We start from the raw sequence: 22,637 nt of genomic DNA on the forward strand, positions 1-22,637 counted from the left end.
GGTTCGGCGTAACAAATTCAATTTTGACTCACCACTCACGACTCACGACTCACGACTCCACGCTTCGTGCTTGGTGCTCACGACTCGTGACCTCCACTTAATCAGCTTTCTCAGGTGCACGACTCAGCCTTCTGAGGGAGACCGATAGACTGTCTCTCCCCACCATACTATCAAGAAGTCCAGCCCTTTCCTTCGCTCCAGCCAGCCACGAGGCTAATATGGACGACATTGATGCAGCGTTCGACGATGCCTACCGTACCCATCGTATTGAAGCAGGTGATGACCCGAGCACGCTTCCCAATCCCTACTCTCGGCCAACGCTAGCAGGAGGTGCTGCAAACGGCCTAGCTTCTACAAGCTCAACGTCGGCCAATCCTGGAGGGGGTTTCGTTGTAGATGACACGGATGCTGTAGGAGGCGGCGGATTCATTGTAGATGACACGGATGCTGTAGGAGGCGGCGGATTCATTGTCGATGATGACGATGCTGTAGGAGGCGGCGGATTCATTGTAGATGACACGGATGCTGTAGGAGGCGGCGGATTCATGCCCGAGGACCAAGAAGAGGATGTACCATCACCATCCTGTGCACCTCCCCGCGCTAGGCCGAGCACAATACCTCTCAGCGCCGTCCCGGAAGCATTATCCAAGCTGGGTGTTGATTCAGCCGACGCATCTGTGCTCTCCTTGTTCGCAGAGGCAGCGTACGTTCCGTCATCGGCATCTCGACGAAGACTCGCACCGGGAGTCAAGCCAGAGAAAGTGGTGGGGAGGTACGAATTTCAACAAGTTGCATCGATTCTGGTGGATGAAATCAAGAGTCGCACCGAGCAGTACGGTCAAGAGGATGTAGAAGAGGCGTCAAATGGTCGTCGACGTCGCAGTCGCAGAGCGGCGGTGCAAGCGAGAAATAAAACCGCCGAGATCATCGAAGCTGACGAGCGTGGGGCTGGAGGGTTCATTGTAGACGATGAGGCGGACGATTCCGAGCAAGACTTTGAATTGTCTCGACTTGGACGTGGCAACAAAGACCGACTCGACACCGGGTCAGACTTGACGAGTGATGGCGAGCAAGACAATTCGATTCCACAACGACGTCGACGCCGCGCAGCAGCTCAGACGCAGTCTACCCAGTCGATCCAATCGGACAGCGAGCCGGAACACACACGGAAACGCCAACGTCGAACGCGCCAATCGTCTCCATCCCTCCGCCCCGCCACATACCTGAATCCACTTCAGCGATCTAGAGCGTCCACCCTATTCTCGCTCCTCCTTGACCATCTCCCACACTCGGACCTCCCGCTCGAGCAACGCCGAATCGGCTCCACCGAGCTCTCTACCATCCTATCCGCTCTCGGTCACAATCTTCCCCCCACAGAGCTCGAAGAGATGATCGAACAGGGCGCAAATCTCTTCGCCCCAGCTACACTCGACCAAGCCGATCAACAAGGCCAGCCACGCTCCAACGCAGCGATCAAACGCGCAGCTGCAGCCCAGCGCATCGTCGGCTCTAGTGTGGGACTCGATGAATTTGCGGGTATCTTGATTCACAATCGACTTTTGTAAGACATGCATAGCACAGGCGAACCCAACTCATCGAGGCATATCGATTCACAGAACAGCGCAAGCGTGATGAAGCATAACAGCCAAACCCAGTGACGGGCTCGAAACAGAAAAGGAAAAGGCGCTCGAAACAAAAGCCAGCAAGTAACCTGACGGGCGGCAGAGGTATACATGCTGGCCCAACGCGACAAAATCGAACCAAGATCTACCAAGATTTACGCGCCAGCAAAGACGACTAGTAGGATCTCTAATGAGAGCGCCTCATTTCAAAAGACACAAAGACGAGATTGTACCTCTCGAATTCGTATGCGATCCTATCGGTCCTCTTGTAACCTTTGATGGTCAGGGCATGCAGGATGTCCTCGTTGGTCAAGACAGCCTTGTCACCCTCAACCTCCTCGGCATGCTCGGAAGTCGAGACGAACAGGGTGACCGACATCTTGCCCGGTTCAAAGATGTCGACCACACGCCTGACCAAGGTGGGCAGATTGGTGGGCAGCTCGAGCGTAGTCTGCTCGTCCCGAATGGTGCTGGAAGGACTGTTAGAGCAGAGAGCGACGTTGGTCTCGAAGGAAGCGTAGGAAGAGTCTTGTTCGGGGGTCACGTGGATGGTCCAGTAGCCAGCATTGTCGTTCTTACCGCCGCGGGGCATGACGGCATTGGCAGAGTAGCCGCAAGGCTCAAACGCGAAAGCGTCGAGTTCGGTTTCGGGAAAGAGCTCGGTAAGGCCGAGTTTGTTGGAGAGAGCGAGACCGAGCGCGTGGCCTTTGTCGAGCGATGAAGCGGGTGCTGACGCTTCGGTGGCTGACAAGTGGTTGCGTGGGTAGCACTCTGCAACGGTGGGGTGCGGAAGCTGTTCGTCAAACACAAATCGAGCGCACGAAGCAGGCGAGAGGTGCGTCATGAGAATCTCGAGCGTCTGGTCCTCGACACAGGGAGCGGGCAGAGTCAGAGGCCGCTCGATGGTATCAGCGGCAGCGATGGAAAAAGGTTCGGCCTCGCGCGCACCCTCGCAGCCCATCCAGAGCAGCCAGTGGTCGCCGTTCATTTTGCCGACCGTGTAGGCTGAGCCATGGTCGAAAAAGCGGTCGAGAACGGCCACTTCGAGCATCCAGTCGCGGTGAGGGCCTTTCTGACGCTCGGGGAACATGAAGCTCTTTCGGCTGTAAAAGGCGTGCTTGACAATGGCGCCGAGCTGACGTTCCTGGACAAAGCTCGAGTCGGACATGGCGGTGGACGCCTCATCATCGTGATCCTGGTCGTCGATGTCGGGGGAGGAGAGCTTGGCAAAGCTAGAAGCGGTGTTGAGACCGGCAAGAGCTTTGGCAGCGATGGTCAGAAGCTTCTCGAGGCCGAGCAAGAGAGTGGTGGTGCCGCACGTCTTGAGGATGAGCTTGTGCGGAAAGACAAACATGGAAGACTCGCTGAGCAAGTAGGCGTCAACGTGAGAGCCTTGGATGACGCTGAGCACCTTGCACTTGACAATGTCCAGCATGGTTTCCCAGATGGCTCTGGGAACCGAGCGAAGGCCAAAATGGTTGGGGCGAGCGTCCGGGTCGGACCATCGACAAGCGCTAACGTCGGCTGGCTCCTCGGCAAACCAAAGCTCAAGGAGCTTCTCGGGGCCTTCAAAGGGACCGCAAGGATCGTGAAAGTCATCGATCACCTTTTCGGGGCTGCCGCTGTTGGAGTCGACGGCGGTAGTGATGCTGGAAGCGTCATCGTTGAGCTTGGAGCGGAGGAGTTCGGCCCGAGCATCCATGATCTCGAGGGTCTTGATGCGCTGAGCTTCTTTTGCCTCCATGAGGAGGTCGGCAGTGTCTTTGTGGAGGTGATGGTGTTGCTGCATGTGGAAAGCAGCAGGAGTGTACGAGTCGAGACGGTTAGCAGCAGCTTCGAGATCGATGGCGGGTGTCATCTTGGCTGGTGGTGGAGGTAGAGTGGAGCCGAGGTGAGGAGGTTGGGAGCGCTTGAAAAGGCAAGGCGAAGGCGATGTTGAATCTGGGATGGAATACGAGCAGGGGGCGGATCAGGAGCCTTGGGCAGGGGAAGGAGGATAGCCTGGATAGCTTTAGGGGACGTCAGCAGTCGGGATGAGCGTTGCGGGGTTGAGATGGAAGGTGACGAGGAGTGTATGCAGAAACTATTATTACCACTACTATCGTCTGAATCGTCTGACGGCATGGAAGACAGAGGCTTGGGTGAAGTTCAACAGGGTTGCTAGCTCCTGATCAGTGCAGGAGGTAGATGGTGGGGAGCCGACTGTGGGCGTTGTGTTTGAGAGCGTTTGGTTAGCTTGAAAACGAGCTTCGGCCTTGAAGTGGCTGAGAGAGCCTTCGTTGTTCGGGAGCGATCAAGTTAGACGAGAGTGCAGAAGGATGGAGGAGGAAGAGAAGAGGAAGGGATGGAGTGAGAAGCGGTGCCAATCGAGAACTCGCTCGAGTGACCATCTGTGAGTTTCAAATCTGAAATCGCTAAACCAAGAAAAGGCAAGAAAAGGGAGAACCACGAATCACGAATCGTGAATCACGAATGGGAAATGAAGGTAAAAGAGCAGACAAGACCAGACGACCAGGCTCGGATTTTTTCTTCTCGTGTCTCATTTCACGTCTTCACGCTTGTTCTCGTCTCTGTTTTTTTTTTTTCTTTCTCTCTCTGTAGCTCACAGGCGGTTACTCACAACTACATCATCATAACACCTCGCTCTTTTACAAAAGTTTGAATTCTGCCTGTCCGCTCCGCTCCACTCTCAATTCAAATTCTTGATTGGGCACGAACCTTTTCTCTCGCGTCCAGCTCCACAGCTCCACAGCTCCACAAAAGCACACATCGAACCTACCAGTTACGCGAAAGGCATGAAAAAAAGGAGCAGCCGTTCCTCAAATAGCACCTCTGCCGAACTAATCGTGAATCACGAATGATATTCCACTAGGCTTGGCTGTGCGGCAAAAAGACTGATCTGGATACACAGATCGAGATCCGCACACAGCTGCATGCCCCATCGTCAATTGACAATTCCCATCACGAATCGTGAATGGCTGTGCCGCAACAATACTCGACTCTCACTGTGACTTTCTCTACTCACATCCTTGGTGCCGAACAACACGAATAGCGATACAATTGTGCACTTCGTCGCCCTAGCTGATTCTCACGACTTTTTTCTCACAATCTGCTATCGTCAATCTATAAACGAGCACAGTCACGAGTCAACGTACAAACTCAAGCGCCAGGCCAAATAAGCGCCGCATACTCGTGACTGGCCGATTCTTCATCGTGCTTGATCGCGTGGCCTTAGCGAGACAGCCTCTAATTTTCCACACGCCCACAGCCGTTCACGATTCACGATTTACGATTCGTGATTCGTACCGCGGTAAATCACAATTGGCTGGATATACAGGCGCCCTAACAATGCTGACCATGCTGTGGGCTGCACCGTTGTGCGCCTCGTCCAGCCCAACGCGAATCACGAATCGTGAATGGTCAAGCACACCAACAAAGCACGGTTCAGTTATCAACATAGGCAACTGTCTCCATCACAACGCTCAGAGTGACCATTCCCTAGAGTCCACCTGCTCACTGCTGCTTCTCATACACTCCCACTTGAGCAACATGGATCGACTAGACCAGCCCTTGTCCTCTTCCACTGCTGGCTCGCGCACTTCCGGCGCTTCAAGCCGCTACTCGCCTTACAATGTTGGTCCCTCTCTACACGTCCACCACTGGCGTTCTGCAACGCAGCTAGCATGACCAGCACCCACTCACTGACATCCTGACCTACCCTTCAACGCGTCTTGCTACAACAGCGCACGCCCAGATACTCTGCAGCAGACAGTGAGGCATCATGGAAGCATGACCGATACCAACCAGACGCAGACGCAGCCTTGCGTCCTGATGTGCGCAACGGTTCCTCGCGTGCACCCCTCTTCTTCCCGGCAGACAAAGCAGAGACGAACGACGTCAAACCAACCGGAAAGCTCATCATCGAAAACTTGCACTACGACGTGTCAGAGAGCGATCTCAAGAATCTGTTCGAGTCCATCGGTCCCGTCACCAAAGCCTACATCAGAGTAAGTTGAACCTCTTTGGCACGACACCCGCCACTCACGTCTCCATCATTGACGCAAGCAGCGCTACGCAAACCGTTCGACTTGACAGTATGACCGAAGTGACCGCTCCACCGGCGTCGCTGTAGTTGTCTATGACAACCCGAATCACGCCTTGCAGGCCAAAGCCCAATTCGATGGCGCAAAGGCCAAAGGCCAGGTCATCAGCATCACCCAGGAGATGCGGGCCGAACGCCTCAAAGGCGCACACGCATCGCAGCGCACGCTTCTCTCCCGCTTCAACCTGTCTTCGAGGATCAAGGATGGCGCCGAAGCCGGGTCACGAGTACATGCAGCAGGTGCGAGCAGCAGCTTTGCCGATCGTCTTGGTCCGGTGCAACGTGGTGGTCGTCATGGTGAACAGCGTAACTCGACTCGATCATCACGCGCGCAGCTGGGTGCACGGTCTCAGAATGGTGCTGCTAAGCGCGAAAAGCGCAAGCCGGTCACTGCAGCCGATCTCGATGCTGAGCTCGAGGCGTTTATGAAAACTCCCTCCTCCAACATCAATTCTACAGCAGAGCCTCAGCCCACACCAACCAGCTCTAATGCCCAAGATGTCGACATGTCGTGAATCAACACATCTCCCGTTGTATGGTTCATCATTTCTTTGCTATATCAAAGATCAAGGATACCCTTCGTGCTTCCTAACTTCCCCCTATGGACGCGGATGTCGTCTGTGACAAGAGAGTGTGTCGTTGCGGGCCACGCAGAGGTAGTGACGCTGCCAAAGCGATCCGCGATGTCGAGAAAGTGGCGATCAATCCATACGTAAATGGACGCTGTCAAGCTTGACCTTGCTTGGGCTGATATGCTGTGCAATAGCGCAGAATGCTGCAATCGAGATGAAAGGGCTGCACAAAGACACGTCGTATGCATAACGATCCACAGCAAACATGAGGAAGCGTTACACGTTGCGTGTTGCTCTGGCCTTAGTTACTCGTGACTTGTACATCCTTCCTCCACTTTGCTTTCTGCTCGCGTCTAGGTCGACCTCGAAACACGACACACGTCCAAGATGAGAGTCTCTTTCAATTTATGTATACGATTATGTTTTAATGTACTACTTGTGTACAAGGAAGCCTTCGCACTTCGATATTGAAAGAGACAGAGCATATCTCCGAAATTCGCGTCCTTCTTCTTCCAAAATCGCTTTGCATCGGCCACTCGATACTCACGACTCACGACACTAGCTTCACTTGCCGTGGTTGCTCTTCTCTCCCGCCGGCTTCTCTCTCCCTCACCTGCTTTTCCATCTACTCGCTCCGACGTGGTATCAAAATTCATCGCAGTCGTCTGTTCGACACTTGAAAAACCGGCAGCCACCAATACGATGGCGTCGATAGCTTCGTCTTCCACACAGAACGGCACCTCGGCTCAACCCGCTCGCTACGCACTTGCAGAGACGATCCTGGGCAAGGATGCGTTCCATCGCACCAACACTGCTAAGGTTCTCGTCGTTGGGGCCGGAGGAATTGGCTGTGAGCTTCTCAAGAACCTCGTCCTGACGGGCTTTGGTAACATCGAGATCATCGACCTCGATACTATCGATCTATCTAACCTCAACCGTCAGTTTCTCTTCCAGAAGCAGCACATCAAGAAGCCCAAGTCGCTCGTAGCAAAGCAGACCGCATCCTCCTTCAATCCGCTCGTCAACATTGTTGCTCATCATGCCAACATCAAGGAACCTCGTTTCGGCGTTGCGTATTTCCAACGCTTTGACCTCGTCCTAAACGCGCTCGACAACCTGGATGCGCGACGATGGGTCAACAAGATGTGCATCGCTGCCAACGTCGCTCTCCTCGAGAGCGGGACCACAGGTTTCAGAGGACAAGTGCAGCCCATCCGACCTGGTGTTACGGAATGCTACGATTGCCAACCAAAAGAAACACCAAAGACGTTTCCGGTTTGCACGATTCGCTCCACTCCTTCCACGCCAATCCATTGCATCGTATGGGCCAAAAGCTGGTTCTTCACTCAGTTGTTTGGTGCGGATGACGAAACCGAGGATGCCGAGCTCGACAAGGCGATTGCCGATGGCGAAGATGCTCAGGAAATCGATAGTCTCCGTAAAGAGGCTCGCGAGATGCGCGACCTTCGAGCTTCGTTGCTCCAGGCGGCCAAGCAAGACGATCAGCAATGCGTCCGCACCGTGGTAGAGAGGATCTTCAATAAGGTCTTTAAGAGCGATATTGAGCGCCTGCTGGGTATGGACGAGATGTGGACGCATCGTCCCGTCAAGCCTGTTCCGTTGGTGTTCAAAGATGCCGTCAATGGTGTTTCTGTGGTTGAGAGCAATGCTGCTGGGACAGAAATCGCCGAGGCGATCGTCTCTGATACTACCGCCTCCACACCTGCAGCCATTTCGACAGCCAGTGCTGATCAACCGCTATCGAACGCATCTACACTCAAAGATCAACGCACATTGAGCTTGCAAGACAACGTCGAGCTTTTCCTCTCCAGCACGGCGGCGCTCGCTATTCGCGCAGCAGCCGACCTCTCCAACCCACTCTCGTTCGACAAAGACGACGACGACGCGCTCGATTTTGTCACTTCAACCTCGAACCTGCGCTCGATCGTCTACCACATCGACCGCAAAACGCGCTTCCAAGTAAAACAGATGGCGGGCAACATCATCCCCGCCATCGCCTCGACCAACGCCATCATCGCCGGAATGCTCGTCCTTCAAGCCTTGCACATCTTGAGCGGCAGATGGAACAAGACACGTTTCATCACGCTTACGCGTGGCTCAGATCGATACATTTCCGGTTTCCCGCCTGCTCAACCCAATCCGAGGTGCGGTGTTTGTCAGGATGTGTATGTGGCAGTTGCAGTCAAGAGTCTCAAGCGAGTGACGTTGGCGGATGTGGTGGAAAGGGTGGCCAAGGAGGCGTTGGAGATGGACGCGGAGGAGCTGGTGGTGTATGATGGATCGAGGATTTTGGCTGATCCTGACTTCGATGACAACTTGGACAAGAGTTTGGACGACGTGGGCTTGCAGCAGGGATCCATCTTGACCATTACGGACGAGGACCAACGATTGCAGGCTGTCAACATTGTGATTTCTGTGTTTGAACACGAGGGAGACGGAGCTGGTTCGATCAAGATGCTCACAGAAAATGCGATGAAACCGAAACCAAGATTTGTCGAGCGCGCAGAAGAGCAAGACGACGAGAGCGATGACGACGACGATATTATCGCCGTGGTGGACAAGGCTAATGTACCAATCAAGGCAGCACCAGCAGAAGCAACGACGGTAGCAGGCAAAAAACGTCCTCATCCAGACCAAGACGCTTCCCCTTCCCCTTCGCCTTCCAGCACTGCACTATCCGTCTCAAACTCAGCCCTTGTTTCGGACAAAAAGCAGAAGATCCAGCCGGACGGGTCGTCCGCAAACGCTGCAATCGAGTTCGACTGAGCCTTTCGCCTCAACGCCGCTCGCCTGTTGCATCCTCGACACTCGCTCAAAAGCCAGAATATGTGGCACTGCACACTTTTGCAAGAGTGTCTATCTTACTGTGTGAGAACGCGTACTGTATCATGACATTGACGAAAAAAATGCACGTGTGCGCGCGCGTGGGCAGCTTTACTTGAACATGGCATCAAGGTCAGCGAATGGATCGGTAGACTTGGGCTTTTGCTGAGGTTGAGCTTGTACATTGGTCGACGAGCGAGATGCGGCGTTGGACACGGGTGTCAGAGCGGGCATATCGAGCAAATTTTGGTGGGATGTAGGCGCAGCTTGTGGGATGCGAGGAGAGGTCGAAGTGGACGTAGCCGTGGTCGGCAACTGCAATGCACCCCAGTTGCCCAGTCCCGACGCAGGATTCGTGATAGCGTTGGTGGAATTAGGCGTGGATGATCCGCTGTTGTTACTGAACAAGTCCGCTGGCAGACCACCCAACGTGGTTGTTGGAGCAGTCGAGCTTGGAGCAGTCATAGCAACGGGTACATCGTTGAATGTAAGCGAAGCAAAATCATCCATGATGCTTCCACTTGCGCCTCCCTGCTGTGCCGACTGCGTCTTTGATTTCGATTCGTCATCATCGAAACTGATCAGGTCACTGATTTTCGCCGTCGGCACAGCATCAGCGCCACCTTTGCTCGGGTCGATACTAGGATCAATCACCGCTTTGGCATCGTAGTTCCCTTGGGTAAACTGCTTGTACCTCTCCACAACCTGGTTGATCAGGTCGTTGACCAACAGCAGCCTGTCCATGTTATCCGCTGCCTCGCCACCACCCGAACCTTCCTCCACGTCTCCGATCCACTTTTGAATCCTCGGCTGTACGCTTCTCAAGTGGCTCGCAATCTGGTCATACGCATCCCCGCTGACAAATCTCTCGCCTTGTTTGGCATTATTCAACATGTCGTTCAACAAGATGGCTCTGCTTTGCACCTTGTCGAGCTCCCTCCTCGTTTGCTTGCTGTAATCCGGCTTGTTCTCCGGTTCGGCTCCGGACATGATCTTCATGAGCTCCTGCGCTTGGGCGAGGTCTTTGGGAGTTCCTCTCCGGATCAATTCTTGCAACTTGGCACCTTGGGCAGCTCGATCTTCCTCTTCCAGCTCTTCGGGAGATTTCAAATTGTTGTCCGAATTCATCACGCTGGCAGCGCGCGAGTCGACGTTGGGGAATCGATAACCCTTGTAGGTGAGCAGACGGTGCATGTCACGAATGTGAACCAGGTCTTCGCGATGCTTGGATGTCACACAGAGAGTGAGCTTCCACTCGTGGATCAGCTCTAGGATCTTGCTTTGCACCGGAGAGGCGAACACGGGAGGTCGTTCTGGGAAGCGTTTGACCATTTCGTTGAGAAACTCTTTCGTTGCAATCTGAAGGTGAAACGGATATCCGCAGTTTTTCACAAGGATATCGAGCAGAGACAGGCCGAGCATGCCCACGTGCGGATTGCGAGAGTTGATCTTGCGAACTGTCTCAAATGCTGCCTCACGCGGCGTGTTGGCCTTTTTCTGATTGACGTAGTCGGCCAGCTCGAGATTGAGCGCCAGGTTGGGTGAGGAGAGGGATGGATGACAACAACGTTCGACGTAGATCGATACAGGTGAAGATTGGGTTTCCGGATCGAGATTGCGCGCAGCCCAGTCTGCGAGAGCTCCGAGTGCGCCCTGAGGTGTGTCGGTGGAAGAGGAAGAACGAGAGCCGGAGCCATAGCGGCCTTGCGAGTGATGGTTGTACATGCTGGCAAGGACGGTACTAGGTAGCCCGTGCGCGGTTGGTGGTGCAGAGGCAAGTCGGGCCAAAGCCAATTGTGAATGTCAGCACGAAGCAGGTGTGTGTGTTTTCGCAAGTACGGCAGTGACAGCTTGTACTGCTGTGACATGAAGTGGGAGAGAACAAGGACAAGGTGATGCGGTGCAAAGTCACAGTGACACGCAACCACACGCAGATCAGGAAGGTTTGGTTTGGTTTGGTGTTGCTGCTGCCCGCTTCGGTGAACAGTCCAAGAGCGCTTCACGATTCGTGATTCGTGATTCGTGATCCACAGCCGCTCTGACAACTACGTGGCCAAACCACGAACAACACCGTCCACACGCGCACTGCACACAAGCACCAAGATCGCATACACGATAAAAATCCAACATCAATCACGAATCGTGATCATTCGAGATTCATGATTCACGATTCACGATTAATTCAATTCACGATCTATTCGTGATTCACCCATGTTTGCCTCGTCTTTTCTCCGCTTCACACACGACTTGGCTCGAGCGGGGTGATGTCAAGGTGTTTTCAAATCGGCATAAAATTCTTCTGAATCGGGTTCATGGGCCACGGGTCAGCAATCGTGAATAATAAATGTGGAGGAAAGGAAAAGTAACACTCAAACCGCCGCACGAAGCACGAAGCACGAAGCGTAAAGCATGGAAAACGAAAAGGTCATGTTCAAATTTTACTATTTTGTCCAAGAGGAATCGAACCTGTCTATAATGTCTTCGGCTCTGGTAGACAGCTGGACCAGGAAGGGTTCAACCTCGGTCACTGTCACAACGACCGTTTACCGTGACGGATCGTGTCAGTTGGCAGTTTCGAGATCCAAGCTGAGCAGACCAATCCTCTCGTTCTCGTCCATCTCAACTGTATCTTCCGTATAAGCTGGCTTCGATCGACGAGCTCATGTGGCTTCTTCAAGGCCGATACGCCGAAGAGAGCCGTCAGGAGCTAAGCAAACTTCTCAAGTATGGCCAGACCTATACCCTTGGCCGCAAGATTCCGGCCGACATTGTCGTCGACAGCAAATTCGTATCGCGCACATCCTGCCACATCACTGTGAGCTCAGAGGACTCTATCGCTACGCAGGTTGCTAACATCTCCGACCCATTGGCCGTTCACAACGACGTCACTCTACGTCCTCGTGTCACAATCCGCTTCGAAGCCAACAAGAGCCGAAAGGCATTTGGCGTACTTCAACAACCCAGCTCGTCTCGTGCATCCTCGACCCTGGAACCTACAGAAGTCCAGGTCTACGCCGGTCAGGAGCATGAGCTCTATGATGGCGATTCTTTTGCACTCACCACCACCATTTCCCTGCGATTGGTATGGATGCCCATCGCTGTGTGTTTCGCAGCTAAGGTCAAGGAGACCGTCATCTCACCGTTACGCAAGCCGGCGCTTCAGCTTGGCATCCATCTCTCACCTGCCAAATCACGCTGGCGAGATGGATACACTCATCTCTGCTTAGCCCAAGTCAAACCCACCGAGTCCGTACTGTGTGCACTTCTTCAAGCACGTCCCATTGTCACCATCAACTACTTTGAAGAGCTCTTCCGTCGAGCACAGCTGCCTCGTCATGATCCTGCTTCCTTAGAAACATCGTTTGACAAGCTCGACTTCACCACCCATCAGCCTCCTTTTGACCAGCAAGAACTCAGCGATGTGCCTGATCTGCCACAAAAGCTGCTACCGCAAGAACGCCGCACCTACATGCTAAAAGGCACCACCTGCGTCCTTTTTGCTTTGCCGGATGAAGAGACAGAAGTACGCATCTACAGAAGCATCCTCTCCACAGCAGGTGCTCACGTCTTTACGCACGATCCCCAGGCAGAGAATCTGCGCACCAAAGCCGACTTTGCACAGCTTCTTATGCCATACAAGAACAGCGCAATGTCGTACTGGCGCAACAGCGGAAGCAAGGCAAGAAGCGAAGCACCGGATGAAGGGTTGGTGGTACTGGTCGGCGCGGCGCACGACCATACACCTTGGAAAGATGCGTGCACGGTCGCATGCACGAACCTTCGCATCGCCATGCCGACCGGCTTCCATGCTATTACGAATGCTGTCTTTTCGGCCGATGTTCGGACTTATCTCAATGTCATTCCCAACATGCAGGATGGACAAGAGGAGCAGGAGAGAGGCGCTCACACACATGTTGAAATGACAGCGCGAACTGCCACCCAAGATGGAACCAGTGCTAACGTGACAGTGGTTGGGCCTGCCATCGGCGACCGATCTTCACCACCAGACGCAGCATTGCAAATCGAGGCCACCAATGCCAGCCCTCCAGAACGAGCAGTGGTACAGCCATCTGCAATTGTACCAGAACCCTCAGAGGCGTCAGGCGAGCCATCAAGGAGGCCTCTCACACGTCGAACGCGGAAGCCTGTTCACGTTACAGAACAAGTCGATGCAGGGCTCGTGCAAGAACAGCGGCAGGACGACTACCAGCATCAGGAGGGCACAAACTTTTCTCAAGCCCGTGACCTCACTGACCCTACGTCGTCCTCGCAGCTCACGCGTGTTGAGCGCAGTGGATTGACACGGCGCACCGGCGCGAGTCGTGCCAATGCTCGTCGCTCCGACGTCTTCGATGCGTTGCTTCAGCCTGATGGAAACGCTGCTGCTAGAGTGAACAACGGATCTGGTGCCTCAAATGGTAGCTCTGATCCTACCGATCGAGTCGATGGGGTCATCCGTTTGATCGTTCCCCGGAGCCGACGATACAGAATGGATCTGGATGAACAAGATCGCGCTCAGAGTCAATTCGCTGTGGAGACGCAAGCGTCAGAAGCATCTCCAAATGCTAATCTTGGCCATGACAGCGAAAGCACCGGCGACAAGAGGAAGTCTGCACCACACGGACAAGCCGCCGACGTCGATCCGCCCGGCGAAGATGGAAGGCCAGCATCGAAGCGACCCCGCATAGCCCGTGTCGATGTAAACGTAGACCTGGGCGCCGACACAAACCAGCAGGTATCCTCAGAACCAGCACGCATCGTTCGCCCCGACAGTCTGAGCGCCGTTGGTAGCGCCGTTGGTAGCGCCGTCGGTCTCGCCAACGGCGCACAACCCGATTCGGAACCTCAATTCCTGCAAGCACTCAACACGCAGCGTGCCAAAGACTTGAGCTTGGACGATTTCGACGTCGAATTCAATCTTTTGCAAATTGCAAAGCCGGGCACACAGTCGGGCGCGCTCGACAAATTCAACGGTTCTCGGTCCCGCGGTGGTGGTCAGAAGCAGCAGCAGCAGCAGCAGCAGAATTCGAACGCCAGTGCGGTGGATGAAGACTACGAAGCATTCAAGAAGATGGCGGAAGAGGAGCTTCGTATACACGTTCGAGGCAATTTCGTTCAGGTTGACTTTGTGCCATTGGTCAGGCAGAGGGTGGTCGACAAGCAAGCTTTGAAAGGGCCAAGTGCGGATGTTCCTAACTTTAAAAAATTCCGCCCGAAAGCTTTGAAGGGCTCGCCCAGGGCTGTAACTACGCCGATTGCGCATCGATCCCAGGTGGCGCTCGTTCTGCCAGACAGCAACGACTATGGTCTGGGTGAGTCGTATTACCAGGACCAGCACGGTCCTTCCGGTGCAGCTGTCGGCAGTCTAGCCGATGCACGGGGAGAAAGGCTGTCCAAGCATCCAGGCAGACAAGCAGCATCTCGGTCAGATGACGAGAGCGAGACCATTCGATCGTCGCGCGCGAACAATCGATCTCGTGCCCGTGTGGCATTGGACCCGGCTTCTGTGGAAGAAACCGCTGTCGATCTGGGATTGGATGGTCTCGATTCGATGGGTTCTGAAGATGAAGCGGACATGACCAAGGTGTTGGAACGACGCCATGGGGGGAGGTCGCAAGGCACGACTATCGCTAGGGGGACAAAGAGAGCGGCGACGGCATTGGTGCAGGACAGTGACGATGAGATGCAAAGTGCAAGCGCGTCGGCCAGACAGAAGAAGCGGGCCACAGCACGAGGATCGACAATTCTCATTGACGACGTCGAAAGTGATGATGTGGATGAGGATGAGGATGGAGACGAGGATGATGGTAATTTTGCGGGGTTTGGATATAGCACTTCGACGAGGAGGAGACGTGATTTGGCTGCTTCTGGCAGTGTTCGAACAAGACGGTCCGTGTTCTGAAGCAATCAAGTGAACATTACCGTCTTCCAGATGTCACCTTTCTCGAGTGTTGACTGTGCTAAGAGTCCAACGAAAACCAGAGTGTGGCTGCCTCTGTGTTCGGACCTTATTGTAAAGTTCAACTGACTGTCTCTACCAGACCCTGCAATTCTTGACAGCAGCCATCACACCCATGTACCTCGTCCTCTCCTCCTCGCTCGTCATCAGCGCCTCATCCTCATAATCATCATCCACATGACTCCTTCTTTCTTCGCTTCCATCCTTCTTCGTCGCACTTGGATTCGGCTTGAGCGCCAAGCTGACCACGATCGGTCTCGCATCTTCCCCCCTCGCGCTGTGTTTGACGATACTGGCAATCTGAGCGACATACAGCTGATACAAGGCTGTGTATGATGGCGAAGGTTCCGTGCCAATCAGTTTTGTCACTGAGGTGGTTGGTAGTGGAGGTGGTAGAGAGTTCTGAGAGGCTTCATCGCTGAGAGAATCGAACGCGGAGGAAGGAGCCGAAGATGTAGTAGCCTGGTAAAAGCAGCCGAATTTTTGCAGCTGAGTGACGGTGATAAATATCCGATCGGAGAAAGATTGAGTGATAATGGTCGTTGTGTGACCGCTGAGGTCGACTGTGAGGGTGGCAGTTGGAATGGGATGAGGAAGTGTTGAGGGCAATGGTGTAACTTGGACCTTGGGTGGTGAGAGTGCGTTCAGTTGCCGGGTGTTCGACATGGTCACGTTGTCGCTGAGATAGATGTGAAAGGCTTTCTAGGGTGAGAAGGAGAGGTACGCGTGCCGGATTCCCCAGATTTGAGTGCTATGTTCCAGGTGATGATCACGATGGGGTAAGAAGCTCTTGCTCCCAGTTCACTAGTGCCGAGAGTTCTCGAGCCAGTCGAGTGTTGTTCTCAAGCATTCGTAATTCGTCTTCTGACGACTCTCGTGATTCGTGACTTTGTGGTCCGAGACACATCCGACTGCCGGACAAAGGTCCACACACGACCGGACAAGACCAAGTCAAATTGTAAAACGACGGCGTAACAAAGCTGAACCTGCCAAAAAGTCGAAATTCTATATCGATTTGCTCTCGAACAGTCACGAGTCTCGATTTACGATTCGTGATTGATCGATTCACGATTTTCTCGACGTCACGCGGCCAGGGCTGGAAGGGCGTATCGCGCACAGCACCAAGAACAACGAAAGCTTGTTTCAGTTCCTGGCTTGCTTCATCCACGCCCAACAATCACATAGAGGTTTCGATATGCAAGCTGTCCTTCAGATGCTTCGAGCAATTTGTCCGGAAACTTCCCACCTGAGAAAGAGGAAGCTCCTTTTTGCCAGTTTCCGCTTCGAACAGTAGACTAACAAGTGATCAGGACGATCTCACAATCATGTAGGCAAGACTGTAGGAAGGCTATCTGATAAGTGGGGTCCCGCCCGCGCGGAATGGGTGTAGCGAAGCGGTCAAGTCACAAGTCTGTTAGTCGAGGGTTTCTGATCAACAAAAGTCAAAAGTCAGAGTCGTGAGTCGTAAGTTGCGAGAAATGGTTACTGCCGGAACAATTACGAATATGAATTTTCTTGACAGATTTCCCAAAAACTTTTCCCTGATTTTATCAATTAATTTAATGAAAATATCCCAAAATCACACAACGGCTTCGAAGCAGCGTGCAGATCAGTCTGATTTTGGGATGCTTTTTTTTCCGAAGCAGCCGAAGAAACCCAGTCGCGTCCGGATCACGCTACAAGCAGTCATGACTTGCCCCTTGAGAAGAAACGTGTTTGTCTGCTCGCTTCTTGTTTTCGATTCGCAGTCACGAGTGCTTCTGATGGCGACTGACAGAGGCTTTTGAAAGGTATTACAGCGGAAAGATACGGATTGATCTTGCGCGTGATTACAGAACACACAAAAGAGTGCTTCGAATTAGTCGTGAGTGTGGATTGTATGAGACCACATGGTAAAACGCTTGGCAGGTAAGATGTCTTTCTATCAGCGAATGCGTTGACTGCAGTCACACTCGATAACAGCCTGTGCGCGAGAGACTGAAAGTTGTCTCGTTCGTCTTGGAAGTGTGTTGCGGTATGGTCAGCCCATGGAAACAATTGCATTGGTTTGAGTCGATCGTGTGGCTACGATATGATACGACTTCCTCGCTCTGCTCTGATCAAGACTATGTCATGCAGATCTGAACGGCAGCAGTCACAGTGTGTTTGTGAACACGGATCATTTTAAAGCACGGCGACCTGCATGGAGCGAGAGCTAGCGGCGATCACCCCTGTGGCTCAAATAGATCAGGCCACTTGCACGCGGATCCATTCTGCGGTGGGTTGACTGGCTAGCAAGTAGACAAGCATCGCAACAAAGTCGCCAAGCTGCGAACGAAAGAGGCAGAGCAGTCTTGCATTGATAGAGGGATCAAGACCGAGACACTTCCGCAAACTAGACGTCGATCGGGTGATTCTCATTCGTTGGGGAGCTGCACCAGCAACGCAGCCCTCAGCGGCTGGTGTGCACCTCGTCAGTAGAGCTGGTGGGCTTTGAGCCTGCAAACGAGCTCTCGAAGCAATCTCTCCATCATCGAGACGTACCAGCCACACACACTGTGACCGAAAGCTTTCACGATTGAAAGAAACAGTTAGGCGCATGCCATCTACAGCATCAAGCATTACAGCTCAAGACAACTTCCACATCGACCCAGAGTGAGGGAGAGAGAGCAATCGGCTTTTCGACTACAACTCTGGATGGCTCAAGCGAATTGAAATTTGGGACTCGAAATATAATCGATCCAGCATCCACGTAACCACATCGACAAAGAGCAACCACCAAGCAATCTCACCTCTCTTCTCTCTCTTTCTGAGGCGAGTATAGCAAGCCGTACGAAGGCCCTTCTGTGCATTCGCATCCTGGGAGATAACTTAGGTACACCTTTTCTCGCGTCGTCTCTCTTTAAGCTGTGACTGCGTCAAGTCAGGGCTGGTCTGGATTCTTCCAAAAATCAAAATAAATTAAAATAAATTAAATTTGAAATCTGAGCATTTTCGTTTTTCGATTTTCCAAAGTGCTGCTTCAGCCATTTGGGGCTGTGACCAGTTTGTTGACTCAGACACAGAGACAAATTCGCGTAGCAGCCTCTACCCGAAAAAACACACGCTTGCAGGCACAAATCTGAATGAACAGCAAGAAGGAAGTGGCGCATAGCATAATGGAAAAAAAAAAGTTCAAGTCAAAAGTATGAGTTGGTGTTGGTCTGATCTCTGTCGGCAAAGAAAGCGCCCTTCTGCCCTGTTTCTTCTGCTCCAGTCGTGAGTCCCTTTTTGGTTGATTTACTTTGGTTCAAGCTTATTTTCGCTAAGTTAGTTTTGATTTTACGCACCGATCAACCAATTTTTGTGCATGTCGTTCTTGTTGGGCCGTTTCACTTGCCAACTCATTCACGATTCTCGCTCGTTCCGTAGCCAGTTTCGGTGTGCTTCTCAGAGAGTCGACTCCGAGGCAAAGAAAGACACAGAGCGTCTCACCTCGTCTGGGTCAACCGACGCCGGTCAGACCCTTTTCGCGTGTACCTGTGCGCAAAATCTCGCCTCGTATAATGCCTTGTTTCCTTGCGTTGGCATCCTTCTCCTTCTAGCTCCATCTCCATCATCTTCCTCATCCTCATCCCATCCGTCGCTGTCGTGACACCTTCCTCGCCTTGCTACTTTCTCTTACCTGCTTCTGACTGCACGTCAACCATTCTCGCCAGTCGCCGTTGTCGTCGCTGAGTATCTAGCCTTTACTCGTCGTCGCCGTACATCGCATTTCCCCTTCAAATTTTAGAAACTGAGCTTTTTCGACACGCCGTAGTTGACAAAGCCCCCAAAACTTCTAAAGTCCGGTTTCTGCATATATCCCTGATCTCGATCGTTCAACATGTCGTCTAAAGGTACGTTTTACTCATCGAGAAAGGCCCGCTTTCGGCGCCCTCGAACATGTTGCTGCTTCTGGACTTGCGAACAAGGCTTGTCAGATGCGCTAAACGGGGCCGGCTTTCTTGAAGAGCTGGCTAGCTGAAAGCAGCAACGGATGATGCGTTTGACGAGGCCCGACGAATTTCAACTGACACACCTTTCGTGCTTGTCCTTGCCCTTTATTTGCTCTGCAGCTATCCGAGAGTTCGACGCCAAGCTCTTGGTCAACTACTGGTTGCCTCGATCGCCTCTGGCCCACGCCGACCTTAAGGTCAATGCCGATTTTGTCGCTCCTGCGCCCAAGGTCGCCCAGATTGCCTGGGACCCTGTCACCAACTCCATCACAGATGCTTCGCAGCTCCCAGCGTGGGTGCAGTCGTCCAAGCTCGTCGCCAAGCCAGACCAGCTCATCAAGCGCCGTGGAAAGGCCGGCCTCCTCAAGCTCAACTGCGACTGGGCTGATGCCAAAACCTGGATCCAGGAGCGCGCCGGCAAGGCCCAGAAGGTCGAAACTGTTACTGGCACCCTCAACAACTTCATTGTCGAGCCTTTCTGCCCTCACCCTGCTGATACCGAGTTTTACGTCTGCATCAACTCAGCACGAGAGGGTGATTGGATCCTCTTCACCCACGAGGGTGGTGTCGATGTCGGCGATGTTGACGCCAAGGCACTCAAGCTCCTCATTCCCGCTGACCCCGCTGCTCCCTTCCCCAAGCGAGAAGAATGGACCAGCACCCTCCTCGGTGGTGTCCCCGCTGCCAAGCGCGAGGTGCTCACTGACTTCCTGATCCGCCTTTACTCGGTCTACGTCGACCTCCACTTTGCCTACCTCGAAATCAACCCCCTCGTCGCCACCGACGATGGCCAGATCGCGTACCTTGACATGGCTGCCAAGCTTGATCAGACCGCCGACTTCATCTGTGGTCCCAAGTGGGCCATCGCCCGTGACCCCTCGATCTACTTGGGGGCTTCTGCCGGCGCCTCGGGTAACAAGGGCGAGGACCGTGGTCCGCCCATGTACTGGCCCGCCCCCTTCGGTCGTGACTTGACCAAGGAGGAGGCCTACATCGCCAAGCTTGATGCTGGTACCGGTGCTTCGCTCAAGCTCACCGTGCTCAACCCCACTGGTCGAATTTGGACCATGGTCGCTGGTGGTGGTGCTTCCGTCGTCTACTCGGACGCTATCGCCGCTCACGGCTACGCCCACGAGCTCGCCAACTACGGTGAGTACTCGGGTGCTCCCTCCGAGGGCCAGACCTTCGAGTACGCCAAGACACTGCTCGACCTCATGACCCGCGGTGAGGTCAACCCTCAAGGCAAACTCCTCATTATCGGCGGTGGTATTGCCAACTTCACCAACGTTGCCTCCACCTTCAAGGGCATCATCCGTGCGCTCAAGGAGTACAAACTGTCGCTCGCCAAGCACGGCGTACGCATCTTTGTGCGTCGCGGCGGTCCTAACTACCAGGAGGGTCTCAAGGCTATGCGCCTGCTCGGTGAGGACCTCGGTGTCGAGATCCAGGTCTTCGGTCCCGAAACGCACATCACCGACATTGTCCCTCTCGCCCTTGGCGTAAAGACATTCGAGGAGGTCACCCTCGCTTCACAGCAGCAGAACACCCTCCCTTCTGGTGCCGCTACCCCCGCTCACGGCGCTGCTAACGGCACCAAGGCAGAGAACAAGGCGATCGGCACCGTCGACCACAACACCGGCGAGCGTGTCCAGCCTCAGGACCAGATTGTGCACTTTGGCGCTGGCTCCACCACCGGCGAACGCCCCGCCTACCGTCCCTTTGACGCCAACACCCGCTCGCTCGTCTTCGGTCTGCAGCCCAGAGCTATCCAGGGCATGCTCGACTTCGACTTTTCGTGCGGCCGCAAGACCCCTTCGGTTGCTGCCATGATCTACCCCTTCGGTGGTCACCACATCCAGAAGTTCTACTGGGGCACCAAGGAGACGCTCCTCCCCGTCTACACCAGCATCAAGGAGGCTGTCGCTAAGCACCCCGATGCCGACGTTGTCGTCAATTTTGCCTCGAGCCGATCCGTCTACTCGTCGACCCTCGAGGTTCTCGACTGCCCTCAGATCCGTGCTCTCGCCCTTATTGCTGAGGGTGTACCTGAGCGTCACGCTCGTGAGATCCTTCACCGTGCCGAGAAGGCCGGTGTTCTTATCATTGGTCCTGCCACTGTTGGTGGTATCAAGCCCGGCTGCTTCCGAATCGGAAACTCTGGTGGTATGATGGACAACATCCTCGCGTCTAAGCTCTACCGCCCAGGCTCGGTCGGCTACGTGTCCAAGTCCGGTGGTATGTCGAACGAGCTGAACAACATCCTCTCGATCACCACCAACGGTACCTACGAAGGTATCGCTATTGGCGGTGACCGATACCCCGGAACCACCTTCATTGACCACTTGCTCCGCTACGAGCAGGACCCTGAGTGCAAGATGCTCGTCCTGCTTGGTGAGGTCGGTGGTATCGAGGAGTACCGTGTCATTGAGGCTGTCAAGAAGGGCACCATCAAGAAGCCCATCATCGCCTGGGCTATCGGTACGTGCGCCAAGATGTTCACCACCGAGGTTCAGTTCGGTCACGCCGGTTCCATGGCCAACAGCGACATGGAGACCGCCTCGGCCAAGAACGCCGCCATGAAGGCTGCTGGCTTTATTGTCCCCGACACCTTCGAGGACCTACCTGCCGTCATCCGTGAGGTGTACAACAAGCTCGTCGCTTCCGGCACTATCCAGCCCAAGCCTGAGCGCCCTGCTCCTGCCATCCCAGTCGACTACAAGTGGGCCCAGGAGCTTGGCATGGTTCGTAAGCCCGCCGCCTTCATCTCGACCATCTCGGACGAGCGTGGTTCGGAGCTCATGTACTCGGGTGTCAAGATCTCGGAGGTGTTCGAGTCTGGTATGGGCATCGGAGGTGTCATTTCGCTCCTGTGGTTCAAGCGTCGTCTGCCCGACTACTGCACCAAGTTCATTGAGATGGCACTTATGCTCACTGCCGACCACGGTCCAGCCGTGTCGGGTGCTATGAACACAATCATCACCTCGCGTGCCGGTAAGGACCTTATCTCGTCGCTCGTTTCTGGTCTGCTCACCATCGGTGACCGCTTCGGTGGTGCTTTGGACGACGCTGCTACCGAGTTCTCGAGCGCTTACGACCGCGGCATGACCGCACGAGAGTTTGTTGACAGCATGCGCAAGGCGAACAAGCTGATTCCTGGTATTGGCCACAAGATCAAGTCGGTCTCGAACCCGGATTACCGTGTGCAGGTGGTCAAGGAGTTTGTGCTCACCAACTTCCCTTCGCACAAGATGCTGGACTACGCACTCGCCGTCGAGAAGGTGACGACGGCCAAGAAGGACACCCTCATCCTCAACGTGGATGGATGTCTTGCCGTCTGCTTCGTCGACTTGCTGCGTGACTCGGGTGCCTTCACCATCGAGGAGGCCCGTGACTACCTCAGCTACGGTTTCCTTAACGGTATCTTCACCCTGGGTCGATCGATCGGTTTTATCGGTCACCACATCGACCAGAAGCGTCTCAAGGCCGGTCTCTACCGTCACCCTGCCGACGACTTCCACATCGAGATGGCTACCCCCGCTCGTGTCATGGGTACCCTCAAGAAGTAGACATGGCTCCAGTCTC

The 22,637-nt window shown here is 54.1% G+C and overlaps 8 protein-coding genes across 8 annotated transcripts; 5 read left to right on the forward strand and 3 right to left on the reverse strand.

Annotated features, from left to right (window-relative positions):
* Positions 1 to 218: 218 nt before the first annotated feature.
* UMAG_00998 (uncharacterized protein) lies at positions 219 to 1,565 on the forward strand (the record flags this gene model as incomplete). The annotated part of the gene is made up of 1 exon (XM_011388680.1): positions 219 to 1,565. One exon carries the CDS (start codon positions 219 to 221, stop codon positions 1,563 to 1,565), a length of 1,347 nt encoding a protein of 448 aa, XP_011386982.1.
* A 244-nt stretch (positions 1,566 to 1,809) lies between these two features.
* Positions 1,810 to 3,480, reverse strand: UMAG_10792 (adenosylmethionine decarboxylase SPE2; the record flags this gene model as incomplete). The annotated part of the gene is made up of 1 exon (XM_011389061.1): positions 1,810 to 3,480. The coding sequence occupies one exon, from the start codon at positions 3,478 to 3,480 to the stop codon at positions 1,810 to 1,812; it is 1,671 nt and encodes a 556-aa protein (XP_011387363.1).
* A 1,691-nt stretch (positions 3,481 to 5,171) lies between these two features.
* UMAG_10793 (uncharacterized protein) lies at positions 5,172 to 6,239 on the forward strand (the record flags this gene model as incomplete). The annotated part of the gene is made up of 3 exons (XM_011389062.1): positions 5,172 to 5,255; positions 5,366 to 5,629; positions 5,718 to 6,239. 3 exons carry the CDS (start codon positions 5,172 to 5,174, stop codon positions 6,237 to 6,239), a joined length of 870 nt encoding a protein of 289 aa, XP_011387364.1.
* A 759-nt stretch (positions 6,240 to 6,998) lies between these two features.
* UMAG_01001 (E1 ubiquitin-activating protein UBA2) lies at positions 6,999 to 9,083 on the forward strand (the record flags this gene model as incomplete). Its single annotated transcript, XM_011388681.1, has 1 exon — positions 6,999 to 9,083. The coding sequence occupies one exon, from the start codon at positions 6,999 to 7,001 to the stop codon at positions 9,081 to 9,083; it is 2,085 nt and encodes a 694-aa protein (XP_011386983.1).
* A 168-nt stretch (positions 9,084 to 9,251) lies between these two features.
* UMAG_10794 (uncharacterized protein) lies at positions 9,252 to 10,865 on the reverse strand (the record flags this gene model as incomplete). Its single annotated transcript, XM_011389063.1, has 1 exon — positions 9,252 to 10,865. One exon carries the CDS (start codon positions 10,863 to 10,865, stop codon positions 9,252 to 9,254), a length of 1,614 nt encoding a protein of 537 aa, XP_011387365.1.
* A 937-nt stretch (positions 10,866 to 11,802) lies between these two features.
* UMAG_10795 (uncharacterized protein) lies at positions 11,803 to 15,042 on the forward strand (the record flags this gene model as incomplete). The annotated part of the gene is made up of 1 exon (XM_011389064.1): positions 11,803 to 15,042. The coding sequence occupies one exon, from the start codon at positions 11,803 to 11,805 to the stop codon at positions 15,040 to 15,042; it is 3,240 nt and encodes a 1,079-aa protein (XP_011387366.1).
* Positions 15,043 to 15,174: 132 nt separating this feature from the next.
* UMAG_01004 (uncharacterized protein) lies at positions 15,175 to 15,765 on the reverse strand (the record flags this gene model as incomplete). The annotated part of the gene is made up of 1 exon (XM_011388682.1): positions 15,175 to 15,765. One exon carries the CDS (start codon positions 15,763 to 15,765, stop codon positions 15,175 to 15,177), a length of 591 nt encoding a protein of 196 aa, XP_011386984.1.
* A 3,178-nt stretch (positions 15,766 to 18,943) lies between these two features.
* Positions 18,944 to 22,621, forward strand: UMAG_01005 (putative ATP citrate lyase subunit 1; the record flags this gene model as incomplete). Its single annotated transcript, XM_011388683.1, has 2 exons — positions 18,944 to 18,956; positions 19,176 to 22,621. The coding sequence occupies 2 exons, from the start codon at positions 18,944 to 18,946 to the stop codon at positions 22,619 to 22,621; spliced, it is 3,459 nt and encodes a 1,152-aa protein (XP_011386985.1).
* Between the last annotated feature and the right edge of the window lie 16 nt (positions 22,622 to 22,637).

Source organism: Mycosarcoma maydis, chromosome 2, assembly GCF_000328475.2.
Source record: "Mycosarcoma maydis chromosome 2, whole genome shotgun sequence".
NCBI lineage: Eukaryota > Fungi > Basidiomycota > Ustilaginomycetes > Ustilaginales > Mycosarcoma > Mycosarcoma maydis.